This window comes from Ranitomeya variabilis, chromosome 3, assembly GCF_051348905.1.
Source record: "Ranitomeya variabilis isolate aRanVar5 chromosome 3, aRanVar5.hap1, whole genome shotgun sequence".
NCBI lineage: Eukaryota > Metazoa > Chordata > Amphibia > Anura > Dendrobatidae > Ranitomeya > Ranitomeya variabilis.
In genome coordinates, this window is record NC_135234.1 from 247512038 (window position 1) to 247537393 (window position 25356).

General features: G+C 40.8%; 1 protein-coding gene across 2 annotated transcripts in view; it reads left to right on the plus strand.

Moving 5' to 3' along the window:
• NECTIN3 (nectin cell adhesion molecule 3) overlaps window positions 1-25356 on the plus strand; it is a 230479-nt gene that overhangs the window by 108400 nt on the left and 96723 nt on the right. The window contains exon 6 of one of the 2 annotated variants that reach the window (XM_077295343.1): window positions 5135-5911. The exons of the other annotated variant lie outside the window; for it this stretch is intronic. Coding sequence (XP_077151458.1) covers window positions 5135-5718 — 584 coding nt within the window. The 3' untranslated portion in view covers window positions 5719-5911. Of the gene's footprint in view, window positions 1-5134; window positions 5912-25356 lie in introns of those variants that run through there. 2 annotated transcript variants of the gene reach the window in all.

Consider the following 25356-nt stretch of genomic DNA (forward strand, 5'->3'; position numbering starts at 1 on the left):
GATGGCTTAGGAGGATGGCTTAGGATCCTACTGACGGATTCCCTTTAAAGGGAACCTGTCACCACGTTTTTGGAAGATGGGATAAAAATAGCGTTAAATAGGAGCAGAGGTGGGCATTACATTAGTGTGTTTGTTATGCGTTTATTACCCACCTAAGTTGCCGAAATACCTTTGCAAAGTCTCCGTTTTCGCCTGTCAATCAGGCTGGTCTGGTCAAAAGGGAGTCTTGTCTTCCCCCAGATTTTGCGTAGTTTTCCGTTGGTGGCGTAGTGGTGTGCGCATGCCCAAGGTCCTGAATCCTCTGCCAGGGGATTTAAAAGAGCGCGCTGTTCGTTTTCATTGGTGATCGGTGGGCGCGGCCATCTTCCTTTGGCCGCGCGTGCGCAGAAGCGGCGCTCTGCTGGCCGCGGCTTCAGGAAAATGGCCGCGGGATGCCGCGCGTGCGCAGATGGATATCGCGGCGGCCATTTTCCTGAAGCCGCGGCCAGCAGAGCGCCGCTTCTGCGCACGCGCGGCCAAAGGAAGATGGCCGCGCCCACCGATCACCAATGAAAACGAACAGCGCGCTCTTTTAAATCCCCTGGCAGAGGATTCGGGACCTTGGGCATGCGCACACCACTACGCCACCAACGGAAAACTACGCAAAATCTGGGGGAAGACAACGCCCTTTTGACCAGACCAGCCTGATTGACAGGCGAAAACGGAGACTTTGCAAAGGTATTTCGGCAACTTAGGTGGGTAATAAACGCATAACAAACACACTAATGTAATGCCCACCTCTGCCCCTATTTAACGCTATTTTTATCCCATCTTCCAAAAACGTGGTGACAGGTTCCCTTTAAACAATGTTGCAGACCACCAAGTATACCCTTTCATGACATTATTCTTCATGGTAGTACCTTCTTACAGCAACATAATTTACTGTGCCAAACTGCAAAAAATATTCAGGAATGATTTTCAGCTGCTTTTTACAGTACCAGCAAAGCCTATGAGATTTCAGAAATCTCATGCACACACATTGGTTTTTTGTGTCATCAGTATTTTGTGCTTTGCTGCGTTTCTTGGACATAGAGCATGTCACTTCTTTTAGCCTTTTTACTGTGTTTTTTCAGTGTTTTTCACCCATTGACTTGAATGGGTGTTGAAAAAACGCAGGTATCATTATTTGCTGCATTTTTGCTGCTGAAAATCCAAGGACATTAGCATGGACAAAGAGGGAAAAAAAACGTACCAAAAACACAACAAAAAATGCACCAAAAATGCACCCTAACTTGCGTTTTTGACGCAGCTTTCCTGCCAAGAAGATCAGGTTTTGCTGCAGAAAAAAACAGCAAAAACTCCGTGTGAGCTTACCCAAAGACATTAGAGTAGTTTGTTTGAAGAAAAGTAAAAAAAAAATAAACTGACTTGGTGTTCTTGGCTCTGTCTTGCTGGATTTACACTACTTGTTCCTTTTACTAATGTTACTTGGTTTTCCTAACACTTTATACGTTGTCTTAACTGTTTAACTATACTAATCAGGTCCTGACTTTCATGTTTGATAATGATGATGGCTACAAAATATTAACCATAAAACTGCCTTCTAAAAGGTTTTACTGCACAGAACTGGCCAACAGCACCGCTTAAAATATATAAGACATACCGTAGATTGGAAACAAATGGATGGGTTTTTGTTAATTATTTGGGGTTCTCTAATTTTTTGTGTAAAATATTGATCAGAGTACACTGAAGTTTTGGTCTTAAACAGTGAAACATGTTGAGGGATCATGTTGCAACTATTTGTGTCTCAATGATTTGGAAGAAGATTGGGTATTGTACAGTTTATATTCTCTAATTTATAAACTACTTTAAGGCTGTGTGCACACGTTCCGTATTTTTTGTGTTTTTTTCGCTATAAAAAGGCGATAAAACCGCAAAAAAAAAACGCTCACATTCAGCATCCTATTAAAAGAATGCAATCTGAATTTTGTATGCCCATGCTGCATTTTTTTCCTGAGCGGAAACGCATTCCGGAAAAAAACGCAGAATGTTCATTAATTTGCGGAATCGCGGGGATTCCGCACACATAGGAATGCATTGATCCACTTACTTCCAGCATGGGGCTATGCCCACCATGCGGGAAGTAAGCGGATCATGTTTGGATTGTACCCAGAGTGGAGGAGAGGAGACTCTCCTCCACGGACTTTGCACCATATAATTGTAAAAAAAAAAAAAAAATAATAATTAAAATAAAAAATCTTGATCTACTCACCTTCTGATGGCCCCCGGAGTCCTCCCGCCTGTCAGCTGTGCACGCGGCGGCTTCTGTTCCCAGGAATGCTGTGTGCGAAGGCCCTGGGATGATGTCACGGTCACCTGACCGTGACGTCATACCAGGTCCTTCGCACACGGCATCCCTGGGAACGGAAGCTGCCGCGTGCACCTCTGAGGAGATCGGGGGGCCGTCGGAAGGTGACCAAAACCATTTTTTTTATTATTATTATTTTTAACATTAGATCTTTTTACTATTGATGCTGCATAGGCAGCATCAATAGTAAAAAGTTGGTCACGCTTGTCAAACACTATGCTCGACAAGTGTGACCAACCTGTCAGTCAGTTTTCCAAGCGATGCTACAGATCGCTTGGAAAACGCTAGCATTCTGAAAGCTAATTCCATTTGCAAAACGCTAGTGTTTAGCGGGAATTCCGCATGCGATATACTCGCGGCAGGAGTTGCGGAATTGCCGCGGCAATTCTGCAACGTGTGCACTTAGCCTTAATCGTCATAATCCATTTGATTCCGAAATCCAAACCTGGACAAACAGGAATAGTGAATATAATGCAGGTTTTAACTACAGTAGACATATTGGGAGTGCTGTCTGGTCATCTTGTAGCTTTTATTATTTGTAAATAGTAATTTTTATAGTTTTTGTGCTATAAGACAGTGTTCCCCAACTCCAGTGCCCAGGAAATCCTGAAAACATCTGTTGGTGGCTCTTGAGGACTGGAGTTGGGGAACACTGCTATGGCAGATGGAGAAAAACAGCCGCAAATTACTAGAACACCCCCTGTTTTAAAGCATCACTCCGTTTTCTTTTATTGGAGTGTTGCTTAATAATGATCTTTATTTTTATATAGCGCTAACATATTCCGCAGCACTTTGCAGTTTGCACACATTATCATCGCTGTCCCCGATTGGGCTCACAATCTAAATTCCCTGTCAGTATGTCTCTTTCTAATCGAAGTTCCCTGCACTCAGTCTCATACTTACCAACCGCCATCTTCAGCTGTTCCCAGCACCGCTCCTGTCTGTCCCCAGCAGTTTGTGATCTGCCGGATCACTCCAGTGTTTGCTGGGCAAGCCTATGTCACAACTTAACATAAGTCTATGTGAATCAGAACAAGGCTGTCACAGACTTATATTGAGAGCTTACGTCCATTACCTCTGACTTCCAGTCTCGCAAAATGGCAGCGTGGGACCGGAGCGGCACTGGGAAGACTTAAAGACGGCAGCTGTAAGTATAACACTAGGCACAGGGAACTTAGATTAATAGCACCACTCCAGCATTGAATTTTTTGTTTCTAAAAAGCAGGAGTGGTGCTTTAAGGTAACTTATAAGCACTCTGTTCAGAAGGTTATTATTTCATCACACTTTGTTTGACGTGCAGCATTTTTTCATTCGATTACAAGAAAAGACAAAATTTGATTTGTATGATTTACACCATTCCCTTCCCTGTCATATTGAATTATGTTAGAAATAGATTTTGGAAATGATCTGCAAGCTCTAAACATAATTTGCCAAAGGATGATAGAGGCCAGTGTTTCAGCTCGGCACCAGCAGGAACACTACTAAATATAGCAAGATAGCAAGGATGGATTCAATCAGCTCTTGTGACGAAATACAGTGCTGGATGTCCTTAAAGTATTCCAATACTGTATCTGTCTGTACTTGTGTGTGTATATACGTAGACAGCAGATTTGCATCATTCATTAGTTGCTCTTAGAAAGTAATGTCATTTCAGGTTTTTTTTCCACAACTATCTTACTGATGATAGTTTTGACTGCTTAGTTTTTGTTAAATGTCCTCCGTTATAGCAGTGCTCAGCAAAGCTTCATTTAGAATATGTCAGCCCTTTTTACTTGAATGAATGGAGCTGCAATATATGACCCCACAAATTAGAAAAGAGGCATCGAGGAGTGCAGTCCATTTTTCCAAATCTCATTTAAGGGTATTTAAAATCTCATCAATCAGCAGTAACTGTTGGCTGAGAGATCTGCTGCATTAAAGGGCCTCATACGCATTCGACTAACGTTGGCCGAACCTGCCTACATTCATGGTTTTGGCCAACAATTTAAAGTGCTTAAGGGCCTCCCTTCTATCTCTTAACATTTGTCAGGGGACAGAAGGATCCAGCTTGTCCAGTTTGACTACTGATCCTTTTGTTCTCTAAGAAATAAGCTGCTACCAGAGAAATCTATCTGCGGTGCTCTCATAGACCACACAGGAGTGCTTGGCATAGTGAGCGCTCTTGTATATGGGAGACCCATAGGAGCTCACTGTCGGACAAATGGTTGGCCAAACAATTGTTCGTCTTGCAGCTCCCAAGTGTATGGGTGCTTAAGGCAGGGCTATGTACAGTAATGCTGCAAGATTACCACACATGAAGTTCCCTTGTGTAGAAAGATAGCCAAAAGTCTCACAATGTTGAATTTTATCATTCAGAAGGCTGCCCACAACTTTTCTTCCCATAAAAGCAATGAGGTTGTCAGTAACCCGGTGATTATTCTGTGAACTTCTTGGCATAGTGTGAAGTGAAAAGCTTGACTCTTAATTTTATAGGCTTATAGGATGAGATTCCATATTGCATAATCGGAGGAAAAATGGTTGATGTACATTCAGTACATATATAAATGTGTGTGAAATATCTGTGCTTAAAACAAATTGAAGGTTTCTTAAGGGCAAGTTACTGCCTAATATAAGCAGTGGTTTCCATTGATTTCGGTCTGATGCTCATCAAACTAAATCTGATGTGTTGCTACGAACTATTGGGTTTTGAAGTCATATACAAAACCTGTGTTCTTTGTCATTATCAAACTTAGTTACTAGCACATATTGACATTGTCTTCCCTTTTGTCCATGTCTACTTCCATTAGATCCTCCTCTTACTACTGCACCTCCTACAGCTCCACAGACCCATTCAGCCTATGATGCAGAGTTAACAACGAACTCCAGAAAATTTCATATTCCAGCTTCAACCATGGCGACTTTACCGGATGGAAATTTTGGCACCATTATTGGCAGCGTAGTTGGTGGTTGTCTCTTTTTGATTCTTTTAATTGTGCTCATTGGCGTTATATACCACAGAAGAAAACAGACGTTCCGAGGGGATTACTTTACAAAGAGCTACATTCCTCCTTCAGATATGCAGAAAGAGTCCCAGATTGATGTTCTTCAACCCGAGGATCTAGATCCATTTCCTGATAACCCAAAGAAGGATGTTGACATTAAAAGTAGTGATCACATTTATAATGAATATCTCCATGATGATGAAAATTCGGATTGGAACCATATTGTGAGCTATAACCGATATCAAGAGCACTTTGATAGACCAGGCAACAATTATACTGAAAAAAACATGCCGGTAGTCTCACGGTACAATCAGAACTTCGACAACGAAGATGACTTGGTTTCCCATGTGGATGGCTCTGTCATATCCAGAAGGGAGTGGTATGTGTAGAGACTACCGCAAGTGGACTTATGTGCATTCAGCTACATGATTGTCAGATTTACACTTCAGATCTTACTTTTTATGTTGCAACTTTTTTCCCTGTTTTACCATATTTTAAAATGATCAAATGATATCAGTCAAATAATTTCTTGTAGTGACATAAATCTGAGCTATGTAAATAAATAGAGTTTTGAAGAATTGATTTATTAGAATAGCAAAGACAATGGTATAACAGCCTATTTGTAACTTGGCACTAGCGGCTGAAACGTGTTATCGTTCACAGCAATGTCACAGTTGCCCAGTACATTGAAATGTCTTGTGGGGCTGTTTTCGATATGTTTGTGCTATTACGGCTGTGTAGGAATGTCTTTTATAATAGCTCTAGCAGGTGCCTCAATACACGAAAAGATAATTCTATGAACATTCATCTAATATCCATTGCATTTTCTGCTATGGCCTGGAAACTAGTAAGGATGGAAAACAATGCTGCTATCAGTGAAATGTACCATAGCCCAGTTACCTTTAGGAGCACTTGAAAGTTAAGAATCCGAAGATTTATTTGTAAGATGCTTCACCACATTCAAGGACTCAGTTTATTTTTGTAAGGTATTTCTTAGCAATTTTGTACTTTTTCTACAGCTCAGATTAAGTGCTGTATGTTTAGTATTTCACTCGAGAAAATACATGTTTTAACGCTTATAGCATTGAAATTGAACTACCCGACAGTGTAGATCAGATTTATAATATTATTTAATTTTTTTCATCATTTATTTGCATTGATGACCTTTTTATTAATAGAACATTAAAAATGAAAAAACATAAATGTTTTCATGTAGCCACAACATTTGTTTCCACCTTTGTCAATATTCCCGTTTTTTTGTTTTGTTTTTTTTGTTTCTGCTGAATCAAATATATATATATATATATATATTCATATTCATCTTCACTTTTATTGAACCATCTAACGCTCGACCTACTGATAATTTATGTGAGCGCTGCTTGGAGTAGTTGAAAAGTCCATTACTATAGATATTTCCAAGACACATAGTTTAGTAGTTTACTAGCAACAGGTGCTTTATGTATATATACTGGTATACACTGCTGTCATGGAATCCTGTGTGAGAATTGTTTAAGAACACAATTGCTGCATTTTTGTAGGTGACCATGAAAGTTTTTTTTTTTTTTTTTTTTTACTTACAGGTGAGACGTAGTAATAATAGCATTTTCTTTTATCTTGCCTATGAATTCCCTATGTGCATATGCGTGTGTGTGTGTGTGTGTGTATATATGTATGTACATAGGTAAGTTCAGGGTAAAGGTTTTACTGGAGTAAAATACGACATTTAAGAAATCCTCTATTATAATTACGTGTGTAAAACATATATTTTTTTTTTGTGCTGAAAACGCCCCACCCCCACCCCCCTCGGCTCATACACGAGTCATTGTCCCAGAAAGCTGGCGGGAGAGGGGGAGCAGCGGGTCACAGAGGCAGCAACCTGGGGCTGTGGCTAAAGCCTGTGTAGCTGCTAAAGAGAAATTAATATTCGTTTCTTTTACAGCGTGCACAGTGACAGCTGCAGCCACCGGCTTCCAGAAGACATCCTACTCACCCTCCAGCATGCACTTGCAGCATTTCGTTGGTGCCGGCTTCCAGTTGCACGTGATTGCTCAATGCAGGAAGAGCAACTGGAAGCCGGCACTAACGAGATGCGAGGGCACACTGAAGGGTGAGTAGGATGTTTTGTTTGTTTGTTTTTTTTTTCTTGTAATAGGAAGCATGGATGGGAAGGGGGGAGCCACGCATACAAGGATGGAAGGGGGGAGCCACGCATAACAGGACAGCAATGGAGAAAACCACAGGTACCTGGACAGCGACGGGGGGAGCCACGCATACCAGGAAAGGGATGAGGGGACAATGCATACCCGGCTTATACTGGAGTCAATAAGCTTCCCTCGGTGTCCGTGGCAAAATTAGGTGCCTCCGCTTATACTCAAGTATATACGGTATATATATATTTGTCGTATTTTACTCAAGTAAAACCTTTACCCTGAACTTCATCACTCTTTCACCTATGTCCCTCCTAATATTTCATAAAGTATAGGTGATTATTATTTGAATTCTCTAACTCCTTATATCCCACTCTATGCCTAGTAATCTAAATAATGCTAACCTGCCACATCACTAAGTGCTGTTCAATATTACTCAATGATATGACAACAATATTGGAGCTGGTTTGGGTGTTTTGGCTTTGTCAATGGGCTTACAACTGTAGTTTAGTGCAGTGGATACATAAAAGCACCCACCAAACCAGTGTTCTGACATAGCACGCACAATATACACCTATACAGGTTTTGTTATGCTCCTTATTCCAGTCTAGACAGAATTTTCAGTACTACACGACTGATCATTTTGGAACTTTATTATTTTCTGTGTGAATACAAAAAAAAAAAAAGTTTTTTGGGTTTTTTTTGAGTGCAGTACACAACAAAAAGACAGTTGAATTTTTACAAGCGAAAAATCACTGCAGTCAGTCTCATTTACAGGTGTAAGATGTCAAGTTATCTATGGAGGTAAGGTCCCATAGTCACTTTCTTTGGCGGACCTGAGGAATCCAAGTTTAAGGCTGCAGATGTGTAACTATATTCACTAACTATGAACTATCAAACATGGGACAAAATTTAAAGGGATTGGTCCAAAGCTCGTGACCTATCTACAGTATGTGTCTTCTTGCGGAGACCAGAGATTTCTAGTCGTCTTTTTGAACAGAATTGTAGTTGAGCATCCCCACTGCTTGTAGTCCTCATACAGCTTGTGTGAAGTGGCAGTGCACAATGGGACCCTCAATCTTGTGATCTGGGGAGTTGCAAGCTGTCAGCGATCATTATTTCTTGTTGGTAGATGTTCAATGTTGATATTGGGTCAACCGCTTTAAGCATTAACAAGCCGATCCGGCACCTTTCCTCAGTAACCTTTCTTAACCATTTAGTAATGCCAAAGAATATTATGTTGTACCCCCTAAAACTCAGCAGAAGAACATTTTTTGAGTCCTAGAGTATGTTACTTTAAAGCAATATTTCTATGTTAGACGTTTAGACTGTATCCGCAGGATATTCTGTAAATGTCTAATAGCTGTAGATCCCACCGGTAGTGGAAACTGCACGTTGAGAATAGGGTCCCAACTCCCACCTTTTCGAATGGAGAGCATAATTGGAATAGCCTTCTAAATTCAAGTGGTTCTCAGTGCAAATCACAAAGAAATCCTCATGTCTTTGAGCCATGTTGATGAGAGTTTGGGGGAAATTCAACAAATCTATAATTCAGTTTAATTTTTGCTCTTCATTATGGAAACCTATGGATATATGAATTTTTACATTCCACATACTAGGGTACTTACTGGTGAGGGCTAATACCCAAGCTTACTGTCCATGGGTTGATGAAGTTCCGATTGAACTCAGTGGGAGCCTTTTGTTTACATATGCAGTGTGCTCTTCTAGGAGCAGAATGTTTTTTGTGTACAGTTGGGGAATGATACCACTGAGCCAAGTCAGTGTGTATAGAAGATAAAACTTACAGGGGTGTTTGAACACCATGATATCAGTGACCATCCTATAGGAAAAGTTATCGATATTAGATTGGCACCCATCGCCGACTAGCTTATCTCTGCTGTGGCGACAGCCTGATGTAAACCATTGAGGAGTTGAATCGCACAGCTCCGTCATACTGTTAAGTGGCTCCTTCCAGGTAAAGCAGATCAACTCTTATTCTTGCAGGTCTTTGCCAGCATATGCAGCTATTTGCAACTTTAGAATATATACTGATCCTGGATGGAAGTCTGTATGTACCTTTGTAAGATCGCATTGTTATGCAGTATAGACCTTTTCTACCATTACATAAGCTTTGGATTCATATTGGTGGGCAAATAAATGACACATTTCTTGCATAAATGTAAGAAGTGTTTATGTTCATGCGAAGATAACCTGATCTTCACCGACTTTAAATAGACAAAGTGCCTCCAACTGATGGTGCTCTTGCCACTTAGAACAACTTACTGTTGAATTTGTGCCATTTTCTTACAAATTCCAATGGGTACTTACATATGTTTTATCCTTTGCTGTACTGGCTCATACACTTCAAGAAAGAATCCATGCAGCCCGTGCGTCAGTAATGCAACCTTCACTTGTATATACTTTAGTGGGTTCTGTCTTACATAGTTTCATGATGCTGGAGAAGGCCCAAAGGATGTACTGCTACATAAGAAAATACCATATAGTATGTAACCTTTAACATTTAGCATAACTTAAGGGGGTGCCGTCATACCCAGGCCCCGATGTCGTAGAAGAGAGCTCAATAGCAACGCTGCCTTGTAAGAAAAAAACGGTATTATAAGTAGCATATGAAGCCGCCTAGAGATTTTTGCATAGAGATCCAAGAATTTTAAGTTATACCATTTGGTTACCACAGAACAACACTACATAACAGAATACTACTCACTGTGGGGCAATATATTAAAATTGTCCTAAAGAAAATCCGGTCTTTTTCGCTATAAAAGGCAGTCAGAATCTTCCATAAATTGCTCTTTTAAAATGAAAGCTTTGCTATAATTGGTTACTATGAGTAAATAGGCCAGTTTTACGTTTCGAAAGTTTGGATAAACATGACCCGTGTTTTTTTTTCTACTTCTCCAGAAAATGCTGCTTTGCAGGTGTCTATGTAGATATTTTGTTATATTTGAGTATGCCAAAGTTTTTAGTACTGCGTTGCAGGAGACAAGCACAGAGGACTGTGACCTCTCACCCCCCCCATTAGATGGCTATTCGATAAAAGATGCTTCACCCCGTCGTTCTATACAAAGGAGTGCTCAATGGACCGGGTGATCTTGTGTACTCTTTGAGAAAGCGGACGATTGACACATCTGCTGGTGGCTTATGTCCAAGAGAACCAAGCCATCAGCAGCCTAAAATTGGACATGCCAAATCATCATCTCCCCCCGACGATTAGTCTGACGCTTGCTCATATACACACTAGAGTAACATCTGAACCGTCATTATCGGCAGTTGCAGCTCATATTTGTCTGTGTTTGGGGGCTTTAGTCGGAAACACACAGCCCATGCCTTTTTGCCATTATTGTCCAATCCTGTGTTAAAGGTGACATGTGATCCTGATAGGGGTAGTAAATTACGTTGCTGCCAGACACCCTTCCAGTGAGAAGTAAATGATCTCGCACCTGCCTGGGTGTTCATGTATGACTGTCTTAATTAAGAGGATTTATTTTTTATGAAAGAGGTCCTCTGTCTCCTAGTGTTGTGCGCATACTGCATTATAGTTTGCATTTTGTGACAGCTCACAAATATTCATGCTTATGTATGGTAATTATTGGTTTTAAAAGGGTTGCTTGGGTTGCAAAAGCACCTTTCTTCCATAAAAACAGTCTTGTCTTTAGCCTGTGCCTGACATTATAGCTTGGCTTCATTGCTGAGTTGCAGTACCACCATACGACCAAACATGTTCACATGTTGTTTTTAGAAGAATGCCGCTATGTTTTTCTAACCATATGCAACATCATCAAGAGATTTTCCACTACTAATTATGCCCACTTTCATATGTCCTAACTCTTTCTAACAATCAGTTTTCTAATATATGCCTATTACCTGCTCCTGTAAGCTTATCTGTGTGGGTGACATAGTACTCTGTTGTGTTCTGGCTCTGCTGCTTCCAGTCTGTGGACCGTAATCAGACTGAGTAAACCATGTAATTTGTGGGAGCAGGGCTACCTCTGTGAGTGACAACAGTCTGAGCACGCAGGCTGATATCACATTTTACTCTTCTGCAGAGATCCTGCCGATTCTTTGGAGTGCAGTCCCTTCAGCAGACAAGCTCTGCAATGTGCTGCTTGTTATTAGAAAGCATCTCACAGGGCTTGTCAGCTGAAGGGATGGCATGTCAAAGCTTGGTCATGCGTGTTGCAGACTGACTCTGCCAAAGCATTGAAGTGCCGTCCTTCAGCTGACAAGCCCTGGGATATGCCTTCTAATGATCAGCAGCACATGGCAGTGCTTGTCAGCCATAGGAACGGCACTCCAAAGCATCAGCTGCATACAGGTAGAGGAGCAGAGTGAAGTCTGATCTGGACATGCATACTCACGCTGCTGTCTGTCACAGAGGTATCCTCGCCCCCACCAATGACATGCACTACTCAGTTCATCCGATTCTTTTTCCAGACCAGAAGTAGCAAATCCAGAATCACAACAGAAAACTAGATGACCCACATAGAGATGAGTTTACAGGAGCAGGGCAGGTAAAAGGAGTTTATTAGAAAGCTAATAGTTAGGAAAAGTTAGGACATATCAAAGGAGGTGAAATTAGTAACGGAAACCCTCTTTAATGTTTGTAAAAAAACAAACTTTTTTTGTTTTATAACTAAAAGAATCATCAATTTGACTCCTAAACTGCTGTTGTTTGCCACAGACGAACAAACAAGTGCAACGTTTTCCTAATTTTTTAAGGGTATTTTATGTTTTCACAATGTAACGATTTTAAGGTGCTTGTTTCGTACGGTTCAGTTCAGAAATATCAGTATGATAGTGCTGGCGCTATAAAAATTTGTCACGTTATCTGGTACATGTACATTTCCTTTAGAATGTCCTAATATAATCTGAAGGGATGGATGAGAAAGTAAAGAAATACATTAGAGGAATGACTTCGTTTTTGCTTAATCGAGCAGCTACTAATGTTAGTCTGAACTTCACATGTTAAAGGGAATTTGTCACCAGGTTTTTGATACCCCATCGGAGATCAGCATGATGTAGGGACAGAGACCCTGATTCTTGTAATGTGTCACTACTTTTACTGAGTGCTGCAGGTTTTTTTGTTTTTTTTTTTTTAAATAAAAACTGTTTTATTAGTAGCAAATCTACCAGTTCTGTATATGCGGAGTTCTGTATAACCTTGCCCACCCCACTGATTGGCAGCTTTCTGAGTGCACTGCATAAGCAGGAAGCTGACAATCAGTGGTGGGGTGTGGTTGGACTATTTGGCTTCAGGTCAAGTAGTCCTCTAGTGATAATCTCCTGCTAGTAAAATAGTGATTTTATAGAAACTGCACTAAGCTGCCTAGAAAGTGATTACAGACTCCTGTTATGATCAAGGTACAGTTACTGTTCTTATTATTTTATTGCTTTCACATTGAATACAGTTTATCGTGAAGAAATAAAATATTCTCCTTTATTACACAGGGAAAGATGTAAACGCCCCCCTCAAAATTTTACTTTAATCCAGATAAGTTCAAAAGTTTTTGCTAATTTTAATTTTCAATACATTTTACTACACTTTCCTTCGTTTGATACATAGCATAGAATGTCCCTGAATAGATATACAATTAGATTTTAAATCCTGGCGGCCCAAGAAACTATAAAGGAAAGCTTGGGAGATAAATGCATACTATTTACGTTTTGTGCTAAATGCTGAGGAATGCCATGAGGAAGAACCGCACCACTCTTCACTTATGAAACATATAGAATGCCATCAAAACCTCGTTAGAAAAATGATCTGTTACTCGTAGTTGTGACGCTCAGCCTATTTATGTGCCTTCAGTTGTAGGCAGTATCTTTGTTATGCTGGTGTAAATTACATCTGCATTCTATATAGAAATAGTGATTGTTCTCAATCGAATCCTAATTGGCTCCGAATCCCATCTCCACTGCAGATTTCCTCATTTCCAGTTCTCGCCACTCTCAAGGGGACATAGCTGTTCATTATCGGAAGAAGCTATGTTTGTAAGTTCTGATCCCTGTACAAACACAGAACTAGGACAATTTAAAACAAACATGGTTATTTTTTATTTTTGGCTAATAGCCAGTATGAGTCTGCCCTTTTCTGAGTGCTACCATGTGGGCAGTCAGCTGGGTGCTGCCACCACGATGACCATGAAAGTGGAAATGCTCTTTAATCAATCAACATGAAGGTATGTCTGAAATGGGTTCACCTGGGTTATGTAGATACGGGTCGCCAGTTGGTGTATATATAACAGTGAGGCATCAGATTGAAACATTCATGTTTAATTCTTTTTTAAATGGTGGATCGATTAGGAGATCTTCTAGATTAGGAAAATACATATTTGTGCAGTAGGAATTGCCAGTGCAACCATAATTGCATAAATGTTAGGTGACCGATAATTTATCGCTCATATAATCTGATCACTATGCAGCAATGCTAGTTAAATTTGGCCAAAGTGGTCAAAACTGCTCCATGTTTGTGTTTCATTGGCCAAATAGACTTGTTATCCAGTTTCAATTAGATTGTATTCTAATAGTCATTGTGTAGGCCATATTGGCCTAATGTATTTGAAATCAATCACGTCAGTCTCCATTACGTCTTTGTGCATTGGCCACCTCTGAAAGTCAAGTTCTTTCCTTTCACATCACAACTACTATTCTGGAAGGGAAAGTTAGCATTAGAAATTGTTTCTAGCTTAATGTATGTAATCGATAATGTTACAAACCGTATAGTAAAATCTGGAAATCTTTCCATCTGTTAAGAATATTATGCTAGTAGTTTGGTAAATGGTTCCCATATCAATTTAAATATATCTATGTACAACTTTTAATGTTGAGTTCTGATTTGCATTTGTCCTTATTTTACATGGTGAAAAAAAATTCCTGTCTTCCAGACCTTTAAATATGTTTAAGGTCCGTTTACATGGACTTGTCGGCAGCATGGTACGACCGCTTATCGGTAACCTATAAGCAAATGATGCTTACTATGCGATTTATACCAGATCGCGGAGTGTGCATAGGCTGCCTTAGCTCTCGGCAGCGCAAGTTCTGTTACCCAGGTCGATGCTCCACTGACAACGATAATTTTACACGCTACACTAAAGATCCTTTCACCTGATGAACAAGCGTTTTGCTTGTTTATCGGTTTATCGGCAGCCTGTTTACACTGCAAGACAATCCTGAAACGAGTGTATTAACGCTCGTTCAAGAACATCTTGTAGTGCAAATGTAATACTACTGGTATCCCATTGCTAGTATCTTCATGTTCTATAAACAAGTTAAATAATGGATCTTACCATTGCTCAAGGTACAGTATGTATGAGGGTGGTTTGACACTAGAAATCTGGGCCAAACATAAAGATGTAGCCTAAAACAATTTAGCCTTGGTCTGAGTATGCTATTGATTGAAATGAATTTGTAGATAATCAAGCCCAAATTACTAAATGAGGCTTTAGAGTTTAAGGTGGCCCCATTTTTACGTATTGTTATAGTACTTATGCAAACCTTTTACTAACCCAAGTTCGATTGTAGTGGCATATGTATCGTAAATATCAAATTATTGACATTTGCCAATATCATTAAGAGAAGTAATAATTTGTGTATGCATGATCAATTTTCATAATCCATAAACACCGACCATTAGGATACATTGATCTATATCTTGCAGGATAGGCATTTTCATAGCAATTTTCTCAAGAAGCAGTTGATTGTTTACAAAACTGAAAGAACCTCACAATTTAATGAGGTTCATCCAATACCAGCCCTCTACTGCAAGAGATCTTCAAGTAAATGATTACATTTTACTGGAGTATTTATTTGGCTTTAAATTATTCTTTTACGAAATGCTGATCTATGATTGGTAGGTTTACGTTCGGGTCGGAGACCATTTCGGTACTATTTTGAAGCATTTTTTTATTGTAGCCGGCTATATATAATGTGCTTATAGATTTGTAACAAGTGGCTTATTTTTCTGCTTTTACACTTTTTGAATGTATGTATTAGCATAACTATTTGTTAAATGCTGTCTGCTGCTATCAGGGATGTGATCATTTTGAAAACAACCAAAAAAATTAAAATAAACACTTCTGTTAAAATAGTTGAACAGAAGTAAAAGATTGTAAAGTCTCCTTGAGAATGGTCTTAAGATCTTAATTTTATCTGCAATAACATATTTGGAGGTTAGAAAAGCATATTATAATGTGAATTTTTATAAATATAAATCAAATATTTTACTTGCGCTTCTGGTAAGTGTTAGGATGTAATTTTCAGACTCTGAAGTTTTTTTTATGTGCCCAAATTTAAGTTTACCAATTTTTTATAATTTGCTAGAGTAAACTATGTTTTTATGATGAATAATTTGTTATTCTCGCAACTGTTGGTGCTTGCTGTGATGTTTGCTGTTAAGCAATGTTTATTACAATTATATTGTAAAATACATAATTTTTAATAAATGATTGAAGTTCCATAATTATTTGCAGGACTATAGAGTATTACTTTGGCATAAAAAAGATAATATATTGATTAATTACGTCCCCGCTTATGTTAATCATCTAATACCCTAGAATTATGCAGCGGGGAAAATAAGTATTTGATACACTGTCGATTTTGCAAGTTTTCCCACCTACAAAGAACGGAGAGTAATTTTTATCGTAGGTACACTTTGACTGTGAGAGACAGAATCTAAAAATAAAAAACAGAAAATCACATTGTATGATTTTTACATTATTAAATTGCATTTTATTGCATGAAATAAGTATTTGATCACCTACCAACCAGCAAAAATTCTGTCTCTCATAGACCTGTTAGTTTTTATTTAAGAAGCCCTCCTACTCTGCACTCATTACCTGTATTAATTGCACATGTTTGAACTCGTTACCTGTATAAAAAACACCTGCTCACACAATCAATCGCACTCCATCCTCTCCACCATGGCATAGACCAAAGACCTTTCTAAGAACACCAGCTACCTGCACAAGGCTGGGATGAGCTACGGGACGATAGTCAAGCAGCTTGGTGAGAAGGCCACAACTGTTGGCCCAATTATTAGTAAATGGAAGACACACAAGATGACTGTCAGTCTTCCTCAATTTGGGGCTCCATGCAAGATCTTGCCTCGTGGGGTTAAGATGATTAAATTCCTGCATGGCATGCAAGGTCCCCCTGCTCACGACATCACATGTCCAGGCCTTTTTGAAATTTGCCAATGACCATCTGGATTTTCCAAAGGAGGCCTGGGAGAAGATCCTGTGGTCACATGAATCCGAAATAAAACATTTTGGTAACCACTCCACTTGCCGTGTTTAGAGGAAGTAGGATGAGTATAACCCTAAGAACACTGTCCGAACTGTGAGGGAATCATACTTTGGTGGTGCTTTTCTGCAAAGCACGACTTCATCGTATTGAAGGGAGGATGGATGGGGTCATCTAACGTGAGATTTTTGAAAAACAACCTCCTCCCCTCAGCATGGCAGTGATCCAAACCACACAGGGCAACTAGGGAGTGGCTCCATAAGTAGTATTTCAAGGTCCTGGAGTAGCCTAGCCAGTCTCCAGACCTAAACCCAATAGAAAATATTTTGGGGGAGCTGAAACTCAATGTTGCCCAGCGACAGCCCTGAAAGCTGATAGATCTGGAGAAGATCTGTATGGAGGAGTGGGACAAAATCCCTGCTGCAGTGTGTGCAAACTTGGTCAAGAAATACAGGAAACGTCTGACCTCTGTAATTACAAACAAAAAAGTTTCCATACCAAATATTAAGTTCTGTTTTTCTATTATATCGAACACTTATTTCATGCAGTAAAATGCAAATTATGTAAAAATCATACAATGTGTCTGTCTCTCAGTTGAAGTGTGCCTATAATAAAATTTACAGACTTCGTTCTTTGTATACAAAAACAAAATAAGATGATGGCTAAAAAGCCATGGCCAGCTCACCGATCCTTGCAGGCGCACGGAGCTTCGTCTCAGATCCTAGACGAGGGATAATTACAAAGTAGAAACAGAAGGTGCTCCAGCTCCAATAAAAGAGATTCTTTATTAATGGTTAAAATCCAGTGACATAATAAATCCTTGCTGTAATACAAATGTGGGGGTACAGAGCCCATGCAACGCGTTTCGATCGCTGCCGATCTTAATCAATGCATTGATTAAGATCGGCAGCGATCGAAACGCGTTGCATGGGCTCTGTACCCCCACATTTGTATTACAGCAAGGATGTATTATGTCACTGGATTTTAACCATTAATAAAGAATCTCTTTTATTGGAGCTGGAGCACCTTCTGTTTCTACTTCGTTCTTTGTAGGTGGGAAGTCTTGCAAAATCTTCAGTGTATTAAATACTTATTTTCATGGTGTATATTGTCCGAAGCGAAATGGAGTGCCCCCTCTTTAAATTGTATGGCTTTACTTATCAAGACATTTTTTTTAAAGTAGGAAAATTCAGCCTCAGATGAACTACAACACATGACAAATTTCACTGTTATTTATTTGAAGAGAACCTTACCACAAATGGCAGTTACAAATAACCCTAGAGCTACAGCTCAGAATCTAAAGGCCAGAGTTAAGGTACCGTCACACTAAACGATATCGCTAGCGATCCGTGACGTTGCAGCGTCCTCGCTAGCGATATCGTTTAGTTTGACACGCAGCAGCGATCAGGATCCTGCTGTGATGTCGCTGGTCGCTGAATAAAGTCCAGAACTTTATTTGGTCGCTAGGTCGCCGTGTATCGTTGTGTTTGACACCAAAAGCAACGATACCAGCGATGTTTTACACTGGTAACCAGGGTAAACATCGGGTTACTAAGCGCAGGGCCGCGCTTAGTAACCCGATGTTTACCCTGGTTACCAGCGTAAAAGTAAAAAAAACAAACAGTACATGCTCACCTGCGCGTCCCCCAGCGTCTGCTTCCTGCTCTGACTGAGATCCGGCCCTAAAGTGAAAGTGAAAGCACAGCGGTGACGTCACCGCTCTGCTGTTAGGGCCGGAGCTCAGTCAGTGTCAGGAAGCAGACGCTGGGGGACGCGCAGGTGAGCATGTACTGTTTGTTTTTTTTACTTTTACGCTGGTAACCAGGGTAAACATCGGGTTACTAAGCGCGGCCCTGCGCTTAGCAACCCGATGTTTACCCTGGTTACCCGGGGACCTCGGCATCGTTGGTCGCTGGAGAGCGGTCTGTGTGACAGCTCCCCAGCGATCAAACAGCGACGCTGCAGCGATCGGCATCGTTGTCGCTATCGCTGCAGCGTCGCTTAATGTGACGGTACCTTTAGAATGGTAAAGATTTGAATACATGACAGCACAACTTAAAAAATACTGAACAAATGTGGCTTGCTTTTTTTAATGATTACAAGAAAAAAGTGTCTTCTAGAAAGAATGTCAACATGGTTGAATTTTGCAAAGTTGCATCTGAGCAAACCATGAGACACATCAGGAACTAGGTCCCTGAGACAGGGGAGACAACAGTGGAGATCTTTTTCAGTAATACCCTGTGACCCATATCTACTGATAATGCTGTGTTTGGTCCTTGCCAAATTCCTCATATCAACTGTCAAGCATGCTGGTGGAGAGAGAATGAGGTGGGCATGTTTTGCAGCCACGGGACCTTGCTGTTATTGAGTGGACCATGAACTCTATACCAAGGTATTCTATAGTCAAATAAGAGACCTTTGTTCCAAAAGCTACAGTTTGGACGAAACTAGATAATGCAACAGGAGAATTATCCCAAGGATGCCAGCAAGTCTATATCTGAAAATGAGGAGAATGAAGGTAATGTCAAAGTTCAGATCTAAACCCAGTTAAAAAGCTGTGGCAGAACCTTAATGAACTTCTTTATTTTAACAGTTGTGTTTGGGACATGATTTTGTGTGCATTTACCATTATATAGGATGAAAGGTCCTTCTCATGCACTTGTTAGTGTTACCGTGCTCACAGACTGCTCAGTATTTCTGTCCACAAAGTGGCAGCTGATGTAGGACCACGTATCCAGACTAATCAATCAGCCTCCTCCAATTGAAGCAGCTTTCTCATGAGAAATGTTGTTCAGTTGGGCGTGACTAATGAACTGATCTGAACACTCCTATACCCACAATCCGTATAACTAACCTTTTAAGGACCAAGCCACTTTAAGATTAATGACTGGACCTCATTTTTTAAATCTGACCACTGTCACTTAGAGGTAATAACTCTGGAATGCTTCAACGGATCCCAGTCATTCTGAGATTTTTTTTCGTGATGTATTGTACTTTATATTACTGGTAACATTTGTTCGATATGATTTGTTTATTTGTGAAAAAATCTGAAATTTTCAATAATTTTGAAAATGTATAATTTTTCAAACTTTCAGTTTTTATGCCCTTAAACCAAAATGTTATGTCACACAAAATAGTTGATAAATGACATTTTCCACATGTTATTCCATATTTTCTACTTTACATCAGCACAATTTTTGAAACATTTATTTTTATTAGGAAGTTAGAAGGGTTGAAAGTTGACCAGCGATTTCTAATTTTTTCAACAAAATTCACAAAACCATTTTTACATCCCGCATCACATTTGAAGTGGCTTTGAAGGGTGAAGATGACAGAAAATACCCAAAAGTGACACCATTCTAAAAACTACATTCCTCAAGGTGCTCAAAACCACATTGAAGAAATTTCTTAACCCTTCAGGTGCTTCACAGGAACTGAAGCAATGTTGAAGGAACAAAATGAACATTTAACTTTTCTTTCACAAAAATTTTACATTTAGACCCAAATTGATTTATTTTCAAAAGGGTAACAGGAGAACATGGACCTCAAAATTTCTTGTGCAATTTCTCCCTGAGTACACCAATACACCATATGTCGGGCAAAACTATTGTTTGGCGCTTGGAAGGGAAAGAACACCGTTTAACTTTTTAAACGCAAAAATGACTGTAATTGAGAGCAGACGCCATGTCGCATTTGGAGAGCACCTGATGTGCATAAACAGTGGAAACTCCCTACAAGTGACAACATTTTGGAAACTAGACCCCTCAAGGAATGTATTTAGGTGTATGGAGATAACCTTGAACCTTCACAGGTGCTTCACAGAAGTTTATAACGTAGAGCCGTGAAAATAAAGAAATCTAATTTTTCCCACAAAAATGTTCTCTCAGACCCAAATATTGGAGTTCAGATTTTGCTGGAATATTTTGCGGGTGCCATGTCACATTGGCACAGCCCCTGTGGTGCCAGAGCAGCAGAACCCCATCATAAGTTACCCCATTTAACAAACTACACTTCTCCAGAAAACCATTAATTTACCGTTTAGGTATCTATATTGCCTTTTATATTAACTGGGGAAGTGGCAGAACAAAATATGTAAAGACATGATCCAGCATAAATTCAGTGCGTTTAAACACATGAAATACAAGTACCGTATATACTCGAGTATAAGCCGAGATTTTCAGCCCACTTTTTTGGGCTGAAATTGCCCCTCTCGGCTTATACTCGAGTCATACCGGGGGTCGGCAGGGGAGGGGGAGCGGGGGCTGTCTAAAAATACTCACCTAGTCCAGGCGCGGTCCCCGCTTCCCCGGCGCCGGCAGCAGCAGCTTCAGCGTCTTCCTGCACTGAGCGGTCACATGGTCCCGCTCATTACAGTAAATGAATATTCGGCTCCACCTCCCATAGGGGTGGAGCCGCCTATTCATTACTGTAATCAGCGGTACCATGTGACCGCTGAGTACAGGATGAAGCGCTGCGGCGTCGGAGAAGCAGCGGCAGGACCAGGTGAGTATACGGGGAGGGGAGCGCAGCGCTGCGCGATAGTCACCTCTCCTCGTTCCGGGCGCCGATCTGTCTCCACCAGTGACGCTGAGGTCAGAGGGCACGGTGACGTGGTCAGTGCGCGCCCTCTGCTGAACGTCAGTGCTGGAGACAGATCGGCGCCCGGAACGAGGAGAGGTGACTATTGAAAGTGCGGGGGCCTGAGCGACGGAGAGGGGAGTATGTGATTTATTTTTTTTATCGCAGCAAATGGGGCAAGTGTCTGTATGGAGCATCTATGGGGCCATAACGTTCCTGCAGCACTATATGGGGCCATAACATTCCTGGAGCACTATATGGGGCCATAACATTCCTGCAGCACTATATGGGGCCATAACGTTCCTGCAGCACTATATGGGGCCATAACGTTTCTGCAGCACTATATGGGGCCATAACGTTTCTGCAGCACTATATAGGGGCATAATGTTTGTGCAGCACTATATGGGGCAAGTGTCTGCATGGGGCCATAATTAACGTTTGTAGGGCACTATGGCATATGGGGCAAGTGTCTGTATGGAGCATCTTATAGGGCCATAACGTTTGTGCAGCACTATAAGGGGCAAATATCTTTATAGAGCATCTTATGGGGCCATAATCAGCATTTGTGCAGCATTATATTGGGCAAATGTGTCTATGGAGCATCTTATGGGGCCTTTATTAACCTTTATGCGGGATTATATGGGGCATATTTTAATATGGAACATCTTATGGGGCCATAATGAACAGTATGGAGCATTATATGGGGCTCCTGATTCAATATGGATATTCAAAGACACTTAACCTACTGATGTCTCAATTTTACTTTTATTGGTATCTGTTATTACTTTTGACATTTACCGGTAGCTGCTGCATTTTCCCCCCTAGGCTTATACTCGAGTCAATAAGTTTTCCCAGTTTTTTGTGGCAAAATTAGGGGGGTCAGCTTATACTCGGGTCGGCTTATACTCGAGTATATACGGTAAATACCTGTGTGCTGTAACAGTGTCTTAAGTGCTGCTGTCAGGACTTTCAACCTCCTTTTTTGGAAAGATAGATATATATAGCAGATCAAAATGAACAAATTTTAATAAGGGTGCCTGCTCTCTGAAGTATATGCATTTTATAAATATATTAAACTCAATCCAGTTAGGAACTATTGTAATGAGATTTTGTATTTGGAAGCTTTAGTACCATCTAGTTGCCAGTCTGTCAAATAGCAATTGTTAATTATTTTTCAATTTCATTATATTTATATACACTCCTCAAAAAAAAATAAAGGGAGCACTAAAATACCACATCCTAGATATCACTGAATGAAATATTCCTGTTGTAAATCTTTATTCATTACATAGTGGAATGTGTTGAGAACAATAAAACCTAAAAATTATCAACGTAAATCACAACTAATATCACACGTAGGTCTGGAGTTTGAATGATGCTCAAAATCAAAGTGGAAAATGAAGTGACAGGCTGATCCAACTTCAGTGGAAATGCCTCAAGACAAGGAAATGATGCTCAGTAGTGTGTGTGGCCTCCACGTGCCTGTATGACCTCCCTACAATGCCTGGGCATGCTCCTGATGAGGCAGCGGATGGTCTCCTGAGGGTTCTCCTCCCACACCTGGACTAAAGCATCCGCCAACTCCTGGACAGTCTGTGGTGCAACGTGACGTTGGTGGATGGTGCGAGACATGATGTCCCAGATGTGTTCAATCAGATTCACGTCTGTGGAATGGGTGGACCAGTCCATAGCTTCAATGCCTTTATCTTGCAGAAACTGCTGAGACACTCCAGCCACATGAGGTCTGGCATTGTCCTGCATTAGGAGGAAGCCAGGCCCAACGGCACCAGCATATGGTCTCACAAGGGGTCAGTCAGGCTACCTCTGGCGAGCACATGGAGGGCTGTGCGGGCCTCCAAAGAAATGCCACCCCACACCATTACTGACCCACTGCCACACCGGTCATGCTGGAGGATGTTGCAGGCAGCAGATCGCTCTCCACGGCATCTCCAGACTCTCACATGTGCTCAGTGTGAACCTGGTTTCATCTGTGAAGAGCACAGGGTGCCAGTGGCGAATTTTCCAATCCTGGTGTTCTGTGGCAAATGTCAAGCATCCTGCACGGTGTTGGGCTGTGAGCACAATCACCATCTGTGGACGTCAAGCACTCAGACCATCCTCATGGAGTCGGTTTCTAACCATTTGTGCAGACACATGCACATTTGTGGCCTGCTGGAGGTCATTTTGCAGGTCTCTGGAAGTGCTCCTCCTGCTCCTCCTTGCACAAAGGCTGAGATAGCGGTCCTGCTGCTGGGTAGTTGCCCTCTTACGGCCCCCTCCACATCTCCTGGTGTACTGGCCTGTCTCCTAGTAGCGCCTCCAGCCCTTGGACACTACGCTGACCGACCCTGCAATCTTCTTGCCACAGCTCGCATTGATTTGCCATCCTGGATAAGCTGCACTACCTGAGCCACTTGTGTGGGTTGTAGAGTCCGTCTCATGCTACCACGAGTGTGAAAGCACAACCAACATTCAAAAGTGACCAAAACATCAGCCAGAAAGCATTGGTACTGAGATGTGGTCTGTGGTCCCCATCTGCAGAACCACTCCTTTTTTGAGTGTGTCTTGATAATTGCCAATAATTTCCATCCGGTGTCTATTCCATTTGCACAGCAACATGTGAAATTGATTGTCAAACAGTGTTGCTTCCTAAGTGGACAGTTTGATTTCATAGAAGTTTGATTTACCTGGAGTTATCATATTTTTCGGATTATAAGACGCACTTTTGTTCCCCCAAATTTTGGGAGAAACTGGGGGGGGGGGTGCGTCTTACAATCCGAATCTCTGTGCTATGCTGTAGAGGAGGGGGTAATGTCTTCAAAGGGAAATTTGTAGTTAAAATTCTGCGCTGCCGCTAAGGTGAATTTCAGGAGAGTATAGTTGATTCACAGTGGTTTTATTCAACGCGTTTCAGGGGTCTCATGCCCCCTTCATCAGGAAATACCACACAGAATATACAGGCATCACAGGTATAAATAGTTTTGCTAGCTTAAAAAAAATTAGCTCCATCAGGTCAGATGACTCAGTGTCAAAGTTCAATGATAACACACAATTAACAATTCAAAGAACAGCAGATAAAAAGGGACCCCTGGCAGCAAAAAAAAGGAGGATTGAGTTAAGTGCTCCTGTCGGGAGGGGTCATTACACCCTGTGCAGCTGCCACAATCAGCACCAGCTGATTAAATCCTGGGAGCTGGTGCTGATTGTGGCAGCTGCACAGGGTGTAATGACCCCTCCCGACAGGAGCACTTAACTCAATCCTCCTTTTTTTTGCTGCCAGGGGTCCCTTTTTATCTGCTGTTCTTTGTGATCACTGAGTGCTGTGTATTCATTCATTCCCCTCCCTTGGCAATGCTATATTGTCTCTTGTTATATATGATATCTATCATTGGTCCTTGGACAGGTGAAATGTCACTTTCATTTTGTTTCTGCGCTCACTTCGAGCGCTGGTTCACTGCTTAAATTGTTACTCTTATGTACGTGACGCAATTTTTAAACTCACTAATTATAGTTTTCGTAATTTTAGATCACCCCAAACCACCACAAATTAATTCTCATATATATCTATACTTTTTAATGGAAAATAATAAAACATGATTTTATTCCACATTCCATGTAAAGATTCCAATGGATTTTCAATAAGAAAATAGCAGCTTGTTGATTCCACATGGTAGTTCATCTGTAAGGCATTCGCTCCTGAACTGGAGTAACTCCTTTTATTACAGGTTCTTGTCCATTTAAATAGAGATCGTTTTTTTTTGTTTTGTTTTTTAATTTCCTCCTTAATGTTGCAAATTTTGAACTATTGTCTAGAAATAAAAGTCATTGTATTTTTTTCATTATATACACCTCTCTAATCGTTTGAATTGTTAATTGTGTGTTATCATTGAACTTTGACACTGAGTCATCTGACCTGATGGAGCTAATTTTTTTAAGCTAGCAAAACTATACTTGTGATGCCTGTATATTCTGTGTGGTATTTCCTGATGAAGGGGGCATGAGACCCCTGAAACGCGTTGAATAAAACCACTGTGAATCAACTATACT